The 16,746-nt window shown below is 37.2% G+C and overlaps 1 protein-coding gene across 3 annotated transcripts in view; it reads right to left on the reverse strand.

The window, feature by feature from the left end:
* The window catches only part of LTN1 (listerin E3 ubiquitin protein ligase 1), a 32,153-nt gene extending 15,642 nt beyond the window's left edge, over nt 1-16,511 (reverse strand). For 2 of the 3 annotated variants that reach the window (XR_012627471.1, XM_074858135.1), the window contains exons 1-16: nt 16,264-16,511; nt 14,528-14,731; nt 14,107-14,205; nt 12,826-13,056; nt 12,030-12,082; nt 11,421-11,601; nt 10,582-10,755; nt 9,624-9,814; nt 8,188-8,335; nt 7,031-7,816; nt 6,478-6,519; nt 5,271-5,463; nt 2,592-2,831; nt 1,465-1,618; nt 1,057-1,207; nt 151-352 (exon numbers count right to left, since the gene is read on the reverse strand). Coding sequence is in view for 2 of the 3 variants with exons in the window: in XM_074858135.1 (XP_074714236.1) it covers nt 151-352; nt 1,057-1,207; nt 1,465-1,618; nt 2,592-2,831; nt 5,271-5,463; nt 6,478-6,519; nt 7,031-7,816; nt 8,188-8,335; nt 9,624-9,814; nt 10,582-10,755; nt 11,421-11,601; nt 12,030-12,082; nt 12,826-13,056; nt 14,107-14,205; nt 14,528-14,731; nt 16,264-16,305 (3,091 nt within the window). In the remaining variant the exon portion in view is untranslated. Of the gene's footprint in view, nt 1-150; nt 353-1,056; nt 1,208-1,464; nt 1,619-2,591; nt 2,832-5,270; nt 5,464-6,477; nt 6,520-7,030; nt 7,817-8,187; nt 8,336-9,623; nt 9,815-10,581; nt 10,756-11,420; nt 11,602-12,029; nt 12,083-12,825; nt 13,057-14,106; nt 14,206-14,527; nt 14,732-15,837; nt 15,860-16,263 lie in introns of those variants that run through there. The other variant, XM_074858136.1, reaches the window with a different exon arrangement.
* Nucleotides 16,512-16,746: the final 235 nt, after the last annotated feature.

The following is a 16,746-nucleotide window of genomic DNA, read 5'->3' on the forward strand; positions in this document are numbered from 1 at the left end:
TGCTTTTAAAGGAGAACTGAAGAAAAAAGAAAAAAACAACAAAAGGTAAAGGTATGCCAAACTTTAACTATTCATTTCTAATTATCAGTTCAGGTTAATTTACAAATACTGTAAAAAGAACTTCCTTTAAGTTTTACCAGTGTAACTTACTTATATTGTCAATTTTCTTTCTTTCAGCATCATCATTTCCATGGACTATACCGTTTTCCAATACAAGTAGCACCATTTTACTTAATAAGGCTGAAGTACACAGATGGCCTGGAAGTTTAGTTGTGCCACACAGCGTAACACATGATCCCAAAGTTTCACAATTCATACTAAGCCTTCCTTCCAAAAGAGGTTTGTGCATCCACTGTAATATGAAAGAGTATGAACAAATAATTGACATTTTAATGATGCATAGAAGAGCTATGATCTGTTTAACCTTGAAAACTCAGAATTATTAAAAAATAAACATGAAAGATACAAATTAACACCAAAAGCACAGTGGTGAGGATGACCCACTCCAGCATATTAAAAAAGCCTAAATGCACAGCAGTAACTTGAAACTACATTTCTGCCTCAGAAATAAAGACATATCTTTAGAACTCTCTATATGTTACAAGAAGTACAAAGGTTACTGAAGATTGGTGGTTGGATGGGAAATTTATGTCCTTATCCCCACTCTCCACTCTATGTATGTGAGCATGTTGTTGATAGTCAGCATATCATGTTCCTCTGCAGGTATTGGTGTCTTTCACAAAATGAATCTTATAGATAAGAACACCTTCATGACACATATTCTGTCATACAAAATTCCTGAATTGTAAAGTTGCTGGTCCTCCATGCAGAAGAGGATAATTTCATAGATTTTGATTTTCTCCAGTAGTACCAAATAGGGCCAGAAACAGAGATTTTGTCCCGTGTCATGGACAGAGGCTGAAAAGACCTCTGCACAGATATATGCGCATTCATAACTGCAGTGCCAAGTCAAAATAAAGAATTCTTATCACCCTAAAGGACAGACACTTGAGGTAAGATTGACTACTGTATGTAAGTCCATTATCATTTTCATACCTCAGTGGATAGAGACTCGTGCAACTTCCCCCACTCAGTTTTGTTTGGCATGACATGCTCAACATAAGTTCCCACAAGATATCCAGACTGTCCGTCAGCTTCCATAAGCTTAGACAACAAATCACTAACTGCAGAGATCAAAACCTGAAGGCTGAGAAAAGGCAAAAACACATCAAACAAGTTTGGTACTATCCAGTACAAGCAAGCTGCTTTATTTTACATTGATACAATGCTATACACATGCTAGACCAATGGCGTTTTAAGATGCTATACCCACAGTTCTCACCTCTGACAGGCTGAAAAAAATCTCTCAGCAATACAGACGTCAATTAAATAAAGAATAGTATAGCACCGATCTTAGCTTGTTTTGGATAATAACATATGAAACAGACATGTGCATCACACTACCTTTTAACATCCAAAGAGGAAGACTGAATTTGATTCTTGACCCACAGTGCAGATTTATGCAAAAATGTACTCTGTTTCTGCATACTCCAAAGTTGACGCACAAGTGAATTTACACCAGACATCCAAGTGTGTTTTAATTTACATACAAGTAAATCTATTGTAGGGGAAAAAAAACCAACACATCAACAGACAATCCAAACCACCACAAACAAGTAAACTCAAATTACAACCTACTGCATACACCAACATATCTAAAAGTCCTAGAGCAGGAAAAGGATTCTCTTTTTTATGTGGTTACATGCAGTAACTATCAATGGCAAATATACAGGTTTCTTGTTGTAAAGCAATAGTAAATGAACTCTGACACACAGGCAGTATTTATTTGAGAAGAGCAATGTTCCTGTTGTCTACTACAATGTGTCTGTATGGTCTTCAAAACCACAGATCTTTTTAAAATAGTGAAATACTGAACATTCACAGCATGAATAGCCATTTGCAAAGCAGCAGTGGTTTTCTGGCTAGTGTTGTCCTACTTTACTTCAACAACACTGCAGTATTTTCTCCTTTGTATCTGTCAGTAAATGCATATACCAATTTATCACTCAAATTCTACATTCAAAGAATTTACACCGGGATCTCAGTCTGAAAGCGAGACTCTGGTGGAGAGAGGAATGGGTCACAATTTGTCAGAGCAACTTGACCAATATAAACAGTTTCAGAATAAATATATGTATCTTTAACGAAGTGATTGCTCACATTTTTTCACAGGATCCCCATGATTGCAGAATGAATGAAAAAAAATGCTCATTCTTTGTACTTAATAGACCTTAAATTATTTACTTATCATTGTGTGAAATGTCACAGCCTCAAAGACAGCTGAAGCATGGGGATACTAAAATCAAAAAAGTTTAAAATCCTTGTAAAGATGTACAGGACTTGATGTTTAGTAGTAACTTCTGGCATTGTAAATTAAAGCACAAATTTTCATGTCGGGTACAGCTGCAAGTGCTCAATGTCTGTGAACTCAATATTCTATTAGATACTTGAATCTGCCTCATGAAAAAGAAGAATTTAGATGTAACCATCAACTACGAAAAAGTTTGGCTGAAGTTCTTTTTCCAAAATACCTGTTAAGTGCGTAGCATCCTGCCTCTGAGCGCACAACTGGAAGATGGTAAACAGCAAGTCTTCTGAGGATGGCATCAGTAAACACCCTTTAACTGAGCTGAAGAAGCCTGAGGCGACATCGCAGATGAAAGATACTGATGGTTCAGTATTTCCAGCTTCGGAAAGATCCTTAGCTTTAGACAAAGCTGCTTGAAGTTTATCAATAATTCTTTCAACAAAAGTTTCACCAATCAAAGATTCTATTGGGGAAAGGAAAAAGACAGCATGCTTTACTTGATAAACATGATCATTCAAAGACATCATATTAATACATACTGACTCATTTTTTATTGACTAATTTTGAATGTAAAATAAACTGCAAAGTAGTTTCAGTCTAATTTATACCTAAACTCTCTTATTCCACAGTCATCTAGGATCACCTAGCCAAACTTTCACACTGCCAAATATCCCTTCTCTAAACCAGCTGAAGCAGCTTAGACAAAAAGTATATAAGAGCAAGTGCAGAGTGATCTCTTTGCCTTTTATGACTTCCTAGGTTCTGGCAATCAGTTGTGAACCAGAGATTACACCTGGACCACTGCATATAATTAATCCAATCAGACCAATCCTCCATGAATATTTAGTCACTTTCTCACAGGATTTAAGTAGGCTAATCCTATTTTTATCCTCAAACTCTACAGCATCCTGTGGCAATGAGTTCCATTATTTAATTATGAACTGTATGAAGAAGTATACTTTTCTCTTTCCTGAAGCCTGCTACCTAAACATCTGTAAGCAATCTCAGGTTCTTCCATTTAAAGAAACAATGAAAAAAATCTTCCTGTTTGCTTTTTCCATATAAATTATGATTTTATGGCTCTTTATCAGAACCCCATCCCCAATCACCTTCATTGCAAGCTGAAAAAATCTAGTCTGCTTTATTGCCTCTACAAGCAGAAGCCACTCCTTTTGCCTAACCATGCCTGCCATCTTTCTTTGGCTATATTCTAATTCTGTTACACCTTTTTTCAAAAGCATATAGGTGAACAAGAATATTGCAGTGACCAAAACTACAGGCAGTATTTCAAGATATTGACACACCAAAGCTATAATAATTTTCATTTGTCTTCTGTTCTTTTCAAAGCAATTTCACTCCTAATAACCTGTATTCCTTTTTTATTGCTGAGCACAAACCTGTCACTTGCAGGGAACCATCACAATGATTGAAGATCTCTTTTCTAACTTTTAACAGTTCAGAGACTATCATTGCATAGATACAGTTATAATTATGTTCTTCCCATGTATACTTCTGATATTTATTGGTTTTGAATTTCATTTGTAATTATATCAGTTAATCATTGAGTATCACACCACACTGCTACAGCTCCATGAAGTTTTATTTTTGATTACTCTGAATAATTTATCAGAAACAATTATCATCCTTTGAATATCCTTTTTCCCCTTTAATTCCTATCATCTGATAGGTTACTGATCCATGAAAGGCCCTTCCATTTACTCCATGACAGTTTACCTTGAGAAATTTAGATGAGAGATCTCATAAAAAAATTTTTTTGAAAGTCCACATACTCTATTTCAGCCTAAATCCCTAAGTCAAGAACCACCATAGCTCCTGAAGGTCCCTTAGACTTCATCCAACATGCATTAGGAACTGCTCACACAGCACCCAGCACAAAGTGAGCTCAGCAATACCTCCAGCTCCAGAGACAAAAAGCCAAGTCATTGGACAATCAGCCCTAGGACACAAGCGAGCAAGTTGGTTGAACTCTCTCTGGGGAGAGGGAACAGGTTTTTCTGATGCTCCTCTACATCAGAAGTTCCAGTAACAGAAATAACAATCTTACACCACCTTCAGGATGCACTATCTATGAACGTCCACTGCAGTCAACTCGCTGTGTGCATCTTTGAAACTTGAAAGCACCACGCATGTGGCCAGCATTCAAACAAACTGAAATACGTTACCTCAGGGATCAAAGCAAATGCTGAGTTTAACAAAACACAAATGACAAGTTCACATGGAAAACATCAAGAAAATTGAACTCCACTAAAAATCTGTATCACAGAGACCACAAAATGCAAGGAAGTTAGTAATAGTAAATATTAGATTACATATACAGCATAAGCACACACACAGAGTTTTTAAAATACATGACTAATTGAAAATGGCTCAAAGCAATCCATAGGTCACGTAACAAGGCATTGCCAATGCACGCATGGGTCTATAACCATTGATTTTTGATATTCTACTTTTGAAGATAAGTTTCAGATGGTATGGTTTAAAAATTAATACTATTTTACAGCACATCAGCTAATAAATCAAAATTAAATTTTCCTCAAGTTTTCCAGACTTGCAAATCTGAATCTGTTCTTTAAACACTGACTTTTGTTTAGCAACAGAGACCCAAAAAATTGCAATGTTGCTGCTGCAAGTTAGTGTTTACAAAATTAAAGTGAAAGTTAACTCACTCAGGTAAAATAGAAACCAACAAAACAAAACCAAACAAACAAAACCCAAAAAACCAAACAATGCTAAGTCCCCCCCAAAAACAAAACAACAAAAAAAGAAAGCCTAGATATTAACAAATCAAGTATTCTGGAAGATCTCAAATTCCTTTCAGCCTTCTAGAAAGCCTAAGTGCGGTATTTACACTTCACAAACTCCAAGGAATAAATATGCTTACCATTTTTAATGTGTTGCGATAACACCAAGCTCAGGAGGGTCCACCTTTCTGAAGGGGCTGATTCTGATGAGGCTGCTATAGGTTTTAAACCCAGGTGACACAGATCATCTGCCAGCATTACAAGTCTTTCTCCAAGCGTATCTCCTTTCAGCCAGTCAGAGACTAATGAAAGCTTTGTTGTGCTTGAGCACGCCTGAATCACAAGAAAATAATTCTAATAATCTTTTGAGGGTATTAACTTTTATTACTAAGCATAAGATTAATATGTCAAACGTGCACACACAGAGTGGGAATCATATCATCTGTCATAAACAATAAGTCTCTAGGTGTTTATGTCTGCAACAATCCTTCAACTTTCTTTTTGGTCAGAGATGGCAACTTATGGCTAGGTCAGACCTCTACTTTACAGTGAAACAAGCCATCTTCTGAAAGATGCTCTTTTTCCTTTTCTCCAACTACAGTGCCCAGGAAATGCCTATATTTGAGTTAGAAAGGTAACCTTTGGATGACCAGATTGGCTGAAATAAAATCTATTTACAACATAAAATCCGTTTACAGCATCTGAATTTCTCTAAAAAGAAATGGAAGGTCACAAATCAGAAAAACATTATTTTGGTGACAAGCCATTTTAATCATAAAAACTGAGGATTCCTAAAACACGCAGTATCTGTGAGGAAAGATACTATGGTCAACGCAATGGATTGTAAATCAAGTGCTATGAGTTCTTGTCCAAAAATTTTCAATATTTTTAATATTTCATCCCAGGAAATCACTTAAATGTCAGTCTCTCAGTATCCTGTGTGAAAAAAATGGTATACTATCTTTTCCTTGTAAGCCCAATGTAAGGGTGATGATACAAATAATCATTTAAATTACTGGTCTAATACCCAACTCCATTGTCTCCAGCATAGAAGGGATGACGAGAAGCAAATCGCAATCCCGCTGGCTCAAACAGCAAACTGACCAAAACCAGAAGGGACAAAGATGCTTTTGTTTTGGCATCATCATTTCATTTCTAAGACTGTCCCCAGATTTAAATGCAGTTAAACAACACTCAGAAACTATTACTACAAGATTTTCAAACTATGAAAATTATCACTACTTCGATGAAGAAAAGAGTCATTCAAACACATGTAACTCAAACCTAACACCAGGGAAATATTCAAAATTATGCAAAACAAGAACAAAAAAAAGCATTAAGAGGTACCTTTTGAATTATCTGGAGAAAAATAATCCATTTCAGATCCATCTGAAAAGAAAACCAAAATTCCACAATATTTAAAAAATTTTTTGCTGAAAAGGAAGCATTTAATACCATTTTAACTGTTTTACAACTATTTTCTGCAGGGGATAAGCAGAAGTTGCTAAGTTTCAGAAGCGAAGTTATTGATTAAATAATTTTTGGCTTCCAAGTCTTTCTCTGCCACAGAGATCAATAAGGGACTGTATTTGTAAGAAAGGCCACCAATGACTAGTGTAAAAGCACACTGTATAAAGAAGCAAGAACAGAGAAATTCTGATTACGATTACTTTTTTAAAAATTATTTACACCATATAGAAAGGGACCTATGTCATAACCTTTCATCCCAACAGCGTCATGTCAACCCTTCCTAAATCCACCTTCCTTACACTGAATTTATCTAAGTTCATGTAGAATATCTTGCATTCCACAGCCCCAAAATAAAATGATTAACCAACCACAGCCCACAAAGAGCAGTCACTTTGATAAAAACTAGTAAAAGAACATACAAGAGTCATACCTTTGTTAAATCATCAAGAATAATTTTTCTTTCATCATTACTGTTGGAACAATTAAGCACACTGTACAAAATATCAACCAGAAAATGTGTGTCTTTCCTCCAGTCTTCTTTCAGCCAAGGTATTAAATTCGTATACAGAAATTGTACCGATGGACTTTCATGATGAGCTTTCATTTCATTTTGCGATTCAGCTTCAGCAGAGCTTGCATCATTTCCCTGTTCTAAAAGTACTTGGAAAACTCTGTTTGAAGAAAAAGAGTTGAGCAGGGCAGAGAGAAATTTCAAATGCTGTTCTGACTTCTGTTCGTTGACATACACAATACTCAGTTCTGCAAGGCTGCAGACTAAATTCTCTAAAGGTTCTTTCCTTAGAAGTGAACAATGCTGCAAGTCAGCCTGTATTTCAGAGTCACTATTTCTCATTTCCATGAGCTTTCCATTCTCTGTGTTTCTTTCAGATTCATCCTCATCTGTAAATGTGATTTTTAGAGATTTTCTGTTGTTTGGTTTTGTAGCACTCTTTGGATTCTGAAGAATTTCTAGCATACCAGATACGGCAAACAATGATTTCTCATCAGCATCCAACGTATCAACATGAAGTACACACATTTTTAAAAGATGGTCCCAAAAATTTGACAAGAGTTTCTGGAAAACTTCGTCTGTGCTATCATCATTGGAGAGTTCTGCTTTAGCTTCCCAGGAGCTCAACGTTTCTGCAATTTGATAAAATAATGGTCCATTTTGTAACCTGCGCTCCTTAAGTACAGCATTGGTAAGAGGAATCAGCTATAAAGACAAAAAAAATTATTAAAGAACAGTGATTCAACTAGATGATCATTTTATTCTTTATAATACCAGAAAATTCTATAATTCCGAAAAACATTCTGGAAGCAATTCCAAAAACATCAGAATTACTCATGCCTGAAGACTTAATAAAAGAGTGGAATGCTCTTTTTTAAAAAAAAAATGTAATTTAACTGTATAGTAAAAGGGATGAAAGGAAGCAAAAAATTTAGTAAATTCAGTAACGTTACTTTTTCCATAAAATCTAGTGAAACTTTCAACAGAGAAGTAAATCCTCACATAAATTTATGGTTTTCTTTAACTTCGAATTATTACATGTATACACAACGATATTAAGTATTTCTAATAAATACCTGGTCATAGATAAGCATTTGATGAATTTTTCTTTGGTCATCTTCTTCATCTATTTTCTGTAGTATGGCAAAGCGCAGACATTCCATAAATGCAGTTATAATTGCTGAACTTTCTGAAGGGCTGGCTACTGCTCGCTCACTGGACAACCTATTGAAAGGCAACATCGGAGGGAGGGCACGCTCAGCCACCTGCGCTCCCGAGAAATCCAGTATGTATGTAAAGAACGTAACCTCGGTTACATTGCTCTTATCCAGACAACACCAATATGGGAATATAGAATCATAGAGTCATTGATATGAATCAGATCAAAACAAATTCAACAGGACATATTTAAAGAGTCAAAACAATAAATCCAGGAATCTAATGTATCTTACCTTAAAATAACTTTCTCATCTAGTTTTAGCATTAATTATCTATGCAAATAGAGGAAACATATCCAGTCAAGCACACTGTCTACTGTTTCAGCTGTTTTGTCAAAATTCCTTTGCAATTTTCTACGCACACCACAGAGGTTTAGAAAGTGTAATTTCCTATCATTACAGTAAAAAGAAAAAAACTAAAACAAAAAGCCACCAAAAGACAGTTTCACCATAGCCAGTTTGAGTCTGAACAGCTGTGATTTGTTTGCTTTTTAATGAAAATTAGACCATACCAATCATCATACAAATATTACAACCATTTTACTACTTAAAATTCCATACACTTTTCAAAACTAACCCATATATAACTCTCTTCTCCAAGAGCTCTGCTAATGGCCACACCAACATCAATCAAGAATTGATTTTTGTTTAAATAAGTTACATTTTAGTCTTTCATAAAATAATCATTACATATGCTTTTGAGTACACAATGCACATGCATCTATTTCAATTAGATTTGACAGAAAGTTGGTTTGATGTACTTTAAAGGCAAAAAATGATAGCCATTTCAATCCTTTCAAAATCAGTTACACAAAAATTAAAGTTCCTGCATACAGGAAATTTCACAATCACAATGCTAATCTCAAATAACCTCTGTAATAATTAGAGTGGTGAGAAAAGCCTGATATCCTCAAAGCCACTTGTAATTTTAAATCAATTTTCCATTTAAAAACTTATGGAATAAGCACGAAGCTTTGACAAAGAAAGATAAAAATGCTTTAGGTAAGGAAGATGCAATAAAATCAAGAAGAAGGCTGAAGGTTTAAGAAGACAGGGACAGCCACAAAGGACTGAATCTAGTTTTGGATATTTAAAAGTATTTTTAAAATACTATTTTCAAACATCATAATGAAAACAGTCATTTCTCAAATAACAAATTAATGCATATTTAAATCTCCTCAAGACAAATGATATGTTACTTATCTTTAAATGCTTAAAGAAGACTAGTTCTCCTATTTCCAAATGTAAAAGAGACTGATTTCAAAAAAATAAATAAATAAATTTGTGGTTCATACCCTTGAATTATAGAGCTGAAAAAAGTTCTGAAATATTCCAGCTTTGGTCCTGCAATGCCAGGAGGTACCTTGCTAATGAACGGCAAGAGATTTGGGTATATAATGGTAGCTAGTCCTCGTCCACCTTCTCGAAGCACTGTCCACAGCTTTGGTAGAACCCCCTTTTTGGCATTTACATGACTCCAACAGTCCTACAGAAAGAAATACACATATTGTAAATTAAATGAAAATAAGTTGCCTTGGAAGAACTCCCAAATCAGACATTTAATCTACCTCCCTATATTGTAGCTGAAACATGTTATTCTAAAACTTAAATTCACTTGCCAGTATTTTTAAAAATCACTGTCTCCCTATTTCAGCTTGTGAATTGAAGAAGTTAACATGATAAAACTGTTTCTCTGTTGTTTGAAATCAGTGGACCTTCCTTGTTAGCAAACTGCAATTAAAGGCTTCTCTTTAATAATACTTTAAGGATGCTTCATAAAAATTATTATTGCAACTGGTCCTGTATTTAATTCTGAGTTCTTATTATCAAAAATAAGCAATGATTTCAAAATTCTAACTTTAGAGGCATCACTAACTTCAAAACTTCCCTCAAAGATCTTCTGATGGTTACAAAATACTTAGCACTCTCCCCTCCACATCCCACCTTTAACCAAGAAAAAGGTTTTAAATATTATTTTACTTATTAATGACCATTTAATCAAAGGGATTCAGGTTAATTTAATTAAACTTGTGAAACAACCCTGATTTTCAAACATGCTGGACACAATATATTTGAAAGTTACACTGAAATCCTAAGGAGGAAGAAGGAGCATGTAGCATTGGTCAGTTCATGTTATTAATCATAAAGAAAACCCAGTGAAGCTATTCCTCCTAATTCTATACAGAGAACAATGGCACTTGGTGAAAAGTTAAATTTGAGTAAAATATCTGCCCCTTAGGCTTCCCACACTACCTCAATAGTAGCGACAGCATAAAGTACAGCTTCCCAAAGAGCAGGACACACCACTGCATCACTGTCGTCAATGCTGAGAAGAACAGCAGGACAAACTCTTGGTGCTTCAGCTTTCACCAGCTCAGGCAAGTACTGGCAAAAAGCAGAAGCCAGCTCAAAGAAAGCAGAGCGAACCTGACACAGGCCACAGAAGAAAAAAAAAAAAAATAAAAAAAAAATAGTCAAATGACAATACTTTGTCATCACATGTAGTTTATAACATTCCTTTTAAAGTCACCGTAACTTACAACATGCAGTCCCCATATTTTATCGCATTAGCAAAGCTTTAAATATTATTAAAAATAAAGAAAAATAAATTATTTGATAGGCCTGTTTAATATTTTAAAGTAATTTTTTAGTGATAAAATGCTTATCAAAAATTTTATCTTACTATACTTCTTGAAAGGCCTGTTTTCCCAAAAGCACCTTAAAATTTTTTAACAAAATACTACCAGAATCAACTCATCACTCTATGCACTATTGGTCTTAGCAGACCAAAGACCAATAAAAGGGTGTAAAAACATGAAAATCCAAACGCACTAAGAACACATGCAGTAAGCTGACACAGTTTGTATCTTTTACATGAATTGGAAATGACAGCAGATTGCCGAGAAGTAGATGATGGTGACCCGGAATAACAAATTAGCCTACTGGGCAAATTTTAGAGCAACATTGTCTACTTAAGGCCTAGAAATCTGAAGGTTGTTTCAAACATAATTCAGTAAGTACAAAGTACAAAAATATTTGCTTAGGTTCTTTAACTAAAACCAACCAAAATAAAGAAGAAATTAAAAAGTCACCTGTGGTATGTTGTGTTTGCTGTATTTCCAAAATTTGTTTTGGGACAGAAGTGACATTAACTTTTCCTCCAGTGAATGCATCTCTTTCTTTGGCAACATGCTAAGCAACTTCTTTAAAGCTAACAAGGAACAGGTCAGAATTCGGAAAAATTTGGCTTCCCTTTCTTCCTCTGGTACAGTTCTCAGAAAACAAAACAAAAAAAATTGAACCATAAACAAATCAATAGGCTTCTCAAGCTCTTCTAAACTGCCTGAACTAGACTGTCTTCAGTTTTTCCATTCTTCTTTTGATTTCAGATGTCAGCAATGTAAATATGTAAACTTTCCGTAGGTTCTAAAGCTACCAAATGACATCATAAAGTGTTAGAAAGAGAGAGAGTTTCAAGTCATCTCATCTTCCAGCTATTCAAAAATGCTACTCCTAGAAGAGCTGAAACAATTAGACAACTGATAACACTTTCAAAACCATTTATACTTTAGTCCCAACGAAATCTGCTGGGATCTGGACTCAAATAACTACTCTGTCCCTTGAAACAAAACTAAATCCACTATCTCCAGGAACAGACAGACCAAGACTTAAACCATATACATTAAAGCAGGCTAACATACTGGGGGTCACTGAGTGTATCAGGAGTTTCTTTCAGAAGGTGATCTTGAAGTACCTAGGGGAAAAAACAGATATATACATATGAGAATCTAATATTCATGGTCTTTACATTATTCAAAAACAGCCCTACAATAAAACTTCACAACCTCCAAGCCAAATATTTCAAACACATTTTAGACATGATAGTGAACAGGAACATAATTTAACTGACTCCTGCTGAACATAGCACCTGTGGTACTGTTTGAATCAAGACTTCATAGTACTTGGTAATCCTATGCCAACATGCTTCTGGTAAAAAGAAGCCTAACTAAGACAAAACAAAATGGTTAACTTTGCGTATGATGGGCCAGCAATGCAAACTTATTCCTTTTTTAATTCAGTCAATTCAGTTTCATATATGACTAGACAAGAGCATTAACCTTGGTCAGAACTAAATTTGTAGGGGCTCTCTGAAACACTGCTCAGCGTTCTTTAATCCTTTACTACTGCAGCTATACTCTGGCATCATTATTTCATCAGTCAGCAACATTACATGATGACTGAACATCATTACATAGAAATGCACACATGAAAATTCACTTCATTCTTCTGCTTCCAGTCATTCTAATCCCACATCAAAAAAATAGAGGATGGGTCTTTGCCCCAGTCTTCTCTTCACATCAGCAGGAGCAAAGTTTCGGGTGAGAAATAAATTCAACCATGACGGATAGCTGGAGGCAGGATGAGTTTTAAACTTGTCATAAAAGTTGACATCTACTCAACACAACGCCTGAAAGAAATACAAAAATATAAACTCACATTAAGAATTTCATCTTTACAGAATACTAAGGCTTCAGGTTGTTTGCTTGAAGGAAAAGCTTTTTCAAAAGCTACTTTTGCAGCAGAAGCAGCAGGGGAGTAAGTGTCACATTGAGCAATCAGCCAGTATCCCATGATACTTTTTAAGTAAGGAGCTAAGTGTTTCTTTACTTTGAGAATCAGTTGCTCAAAAGATTGCTGAGTTGCTTCTCGAACACGGCGATCATGATCCTGTTTAAAAAAAAAAAAAAAAAAAAAGGAAAAAAAAACCAGAAAGGTTTATTGTTTTAAGAAATGTACCTTTGATGCCAGGTACTTCAAAGCAGAAGTGATGACAAAAAAGAAGAAAGCTGTGTCACAGTTCAACCATTTTTTGCAATGAATTGGGCTATATAGATTTGAAAATAGGCAACAATGACAAAAAAGTCTTGGTATCCCTAGATAAGGGAAGAGTCCTAACTTAGCAGCATTGTATTCCTGATGTGTTGTACATTCAGAATTGTCACCTTTTCCTGATATCCCTAACTACAGTTTCTATTTCCATTTTATACAAACATTTAACAGAAAGGCAAGAGGCAAGAAGCCTTGAAGACAGTTTTAGGATTAAAAAAACCACAAGCATAAACAAACTGTGCATCATTATTTATTAACTGTGTATGAATTTACAACATCATGACTTTCGGTGCTCTTGGCTCCTGAAAGAAATATTAGGAATCACTCTAACGGATCACACTAGTGATTCATTTTGTCCAATATCACATTTCCAACAGTAGCCAGTCCAGATAGTTTGGAGATATATTAAAATATATCAGTAAATTATGGATTATCTGGCTACACATGGTCTCTTCACGTTTGGGTTTGTTGGGGTTTTTTTGTGGGGTTTAGGGGTTTTTTAAAAATATTAAGTCTAGTCAGATGTTAGTCCTAGATCAAAAAAATTTATAATTATGTTAACTGAGTAGTACATTCTCTTTAGCCATTGTGGAATCTACATAAAAGAACTTCTCATGAAAAGAAATATCCTGTCATCTTTTTAAGATAAAGGTCTAACAAACAGCTATCTCCATCCAGCAAATACAGTCCAGGCATCAACAGTTCCAGATTCCACCCACTGCCAATACTGAAATATCACCATAAAGAACACTACTTTCCTTAAACTTCATGTTTTTCCTAGAACAAGTCAGTAATTCAACAAAGTTAGATATATCAATAAAGACTGACTTTGAGCTTTTCTCAGGATGTATCCAGAGAAGTTTTTAATTTAGATACTTTAATACTTACTAGTGAGATTTTACAATAAATTCTTGGCCAGTAAGGAAGAACGCCTTTAACAACTTCCGCTTCTCTTTCCTTGCACATTGTCCCAAACTCTTGCATAGCCTAAAATCAAGCATGATTTAAGAAGTCAGATAGGTATGTTCTGTAATTTACCAGCTTCTACCAGACATTGCAACTCTCTTTCAAAAATCAATTCATTTCTTGCAATTGCGCATCTATAGAGTTAATTTTATGAATGCTCCATCAGTATTGCATGATGGACCTTTTTATAAGTCCTCCAAAATACCCCCTGGATTGCAGTTCTAGCAAGTCTACCAATATCAAATTAGTATTAGCTACCTTGATTTATTCCTCTCCCATCCTTCAGAAAAATGTATTGTTTTCCAATGAAAAAAATTTTATGAGGGACAAAGGATACACCTACTTTTAATTTTGTTGTGATATCTCTCTTAGAAAGTTTTCGCAACACCATTCGAAAATCAGCATCCACAAGGCTGTCTATTTCCTCTGCTCCTTGAACTGCAGGAACGTATCCTAGATCACTCTGAGATGTTCCAAAGCCAATAAACCCAGGCACTGTTCCACGTTCTTTGGCAAGGAGCTCTGCAGCTCGGCCGCTGCTAGAAGGCTGAGAAAAAACAGGGACGTAAGTCAGTTATCTATTTCAGTCATTTTATTTTATTTTGCATGCATCACACATTTGAAATAATAATCCTATTTATCATATTATTATATATTTTATGTATATTATACAATTATAATTACGTATGATTAACCTTTTATTTAAAACAAAGTCTCACAAAAAAGGCCACCTATGCTTTAAACATATAAGTTTGACCTAGAAAATTATTCTTCTCTTCAGAATCAGCATTCCCTTTTCTCATAATCCATGAATACTTATGGAAAATATTATCGGTTTTATATACATACAAGAAAAGTCCTTCTGTAAGTGAACAATTTATTAAGAAACGATTTACCCTCCTTCACTACTGATTTTACTAGCTCCTCCCATATTACTGCATATGGAACAACAGAGCTCCCGAGGAACGCCCTTCCTATCACTGGGAAAAATAAGAACACACACGAAACAAAGGATGCTACCAGCAACAAAGGGGCCAAGAAGGATTTAGAGGAATGGAGCAACAGGGTACATATGTAACACAGTATAATACTATCTCATCAGTATTACAGTGAGTGTTCTGGAGTTCAGCATCTCTTCTAGCTTGCCCCAGTTAAGTCAATACTTTGCTCATCGTATCAGCGGCTCATGTTTATTTCAACCACGCTCTTCTGAAAACTGTCCCAAAACCCAAGTAATGCTTTAATGTTCTCCACAATACCTTAACAGCCCAAATACCTTTTATTTCCTAATTACACTTACAGGTTTGTGGGAGGTTTTTTTACGCTAATGACAATTTGCTGAAATTCATTGCACTTCTCTGATTTTCTTAAGGTACATAAGCCACTACCATATCTACAGATTAAGTTATTTTTTCTGCATGTGAAACCTCAACTATAAGGACATGTCTCTTTGTGTTCCCTAATCTTCTCTAAACACATGAGAAAATCTGTAGGAAATGCATAACTTGAACACAACGCTTAAGCCACAACTGTCCCATCCTGAGCAAGTGCCACTTATGAGGGATGACACACCACTTCAGGCACGGTGGCAAGACGGAGACACCATGACAGACGCACTCTAAGACTCTCCACAGAAAAACACACGAAATGTACCTTGGCTGAACTTACACCCGTGGTGATTTTGCAGTTACACCCTCCCACCCTTGCCCCTCTCTGGAAAACGCCTGCAAACTCCACAGGACACTGCAGCCGCACTCCCCCAAAGCACGGGCCCAGGCCAAGAGTCGCCCCTGGGGCACGGCCACGGCCTCGGCCCCGGCCTCGGCCCCAGCTACCGCGACGGGGCCGAAGGCAGCACCGCCTCCTAGCGAGGGGCGGGCCTCACCGGCCTACAGCCCCCTTCCCACAGCACCGGGAACGGCGGCCCTAACCCTCCCGCCGGTGCCGGAACCCCCGCCCCGAGGCCCGGGCCCCGCTGAGGCGGGCGGAAAGGGCCCGCCAGAGCCACCGGCAGAGGCCGCGCGGTACCCGGGGCCCACAGGCGCGGCACGGCGGCCCCCGCCCGGCGGGACAGCTCACCCGCAGGTTGCCCTTAGTTCGCTGCTTGTTCTTGCCCCCCATGACGGCGGCGGCAGCAGCAGAGGCGGCGGCGCTGGGCACCGGAGCCGCGCGGCCGGGGCGGGCGAGCCCGGCACTTCCGGGAAGGCGGGGCCAGCGCGGACGCGCGGCGCCCCCCTCAACCCACGGCGGGGGGCAGGGGGATGAGCCGGTCCCCGGGGCCCGGCGGGGAGGCCCGGCCCGGCCCCCTTCCCCTCCTCTCCTCGGAGGGCGGCTGTCAAAGGTGGGCCGGCGCCGACAGGAGAATTGCCGACAGTTTCAGTAATCGCCAGCGCGTCGTTGTGAAACACGGCGTTGGTGTCATCTAGTCGAAATGTCCTTAAACTTTGTACCCGTCAATAGTTCTTAAACTTGCGGAGACGTCAAGCGCACCCTGGGCCCTTCATCAGGCTGCGGTATTCTCGTAGGCTGACAAGGCCTCAGGATTTGCCAGTTTCAAATAGA

The sequence above is a fragment of the Strix uralensis genome, chromosome 2 (genome assembly GCF_047716275.1).
Source record: "Strix uralensis isolate ZFMK-TIS-50842 chromosome 2, bStrUra1, whole genome shotgun sequence".
Classification (NCBI taxonomy): Eukaryota; Metazoa; Chordata; class Aves; order Strigiformes; family Strigidae; genus Strix; species Strix uralensis.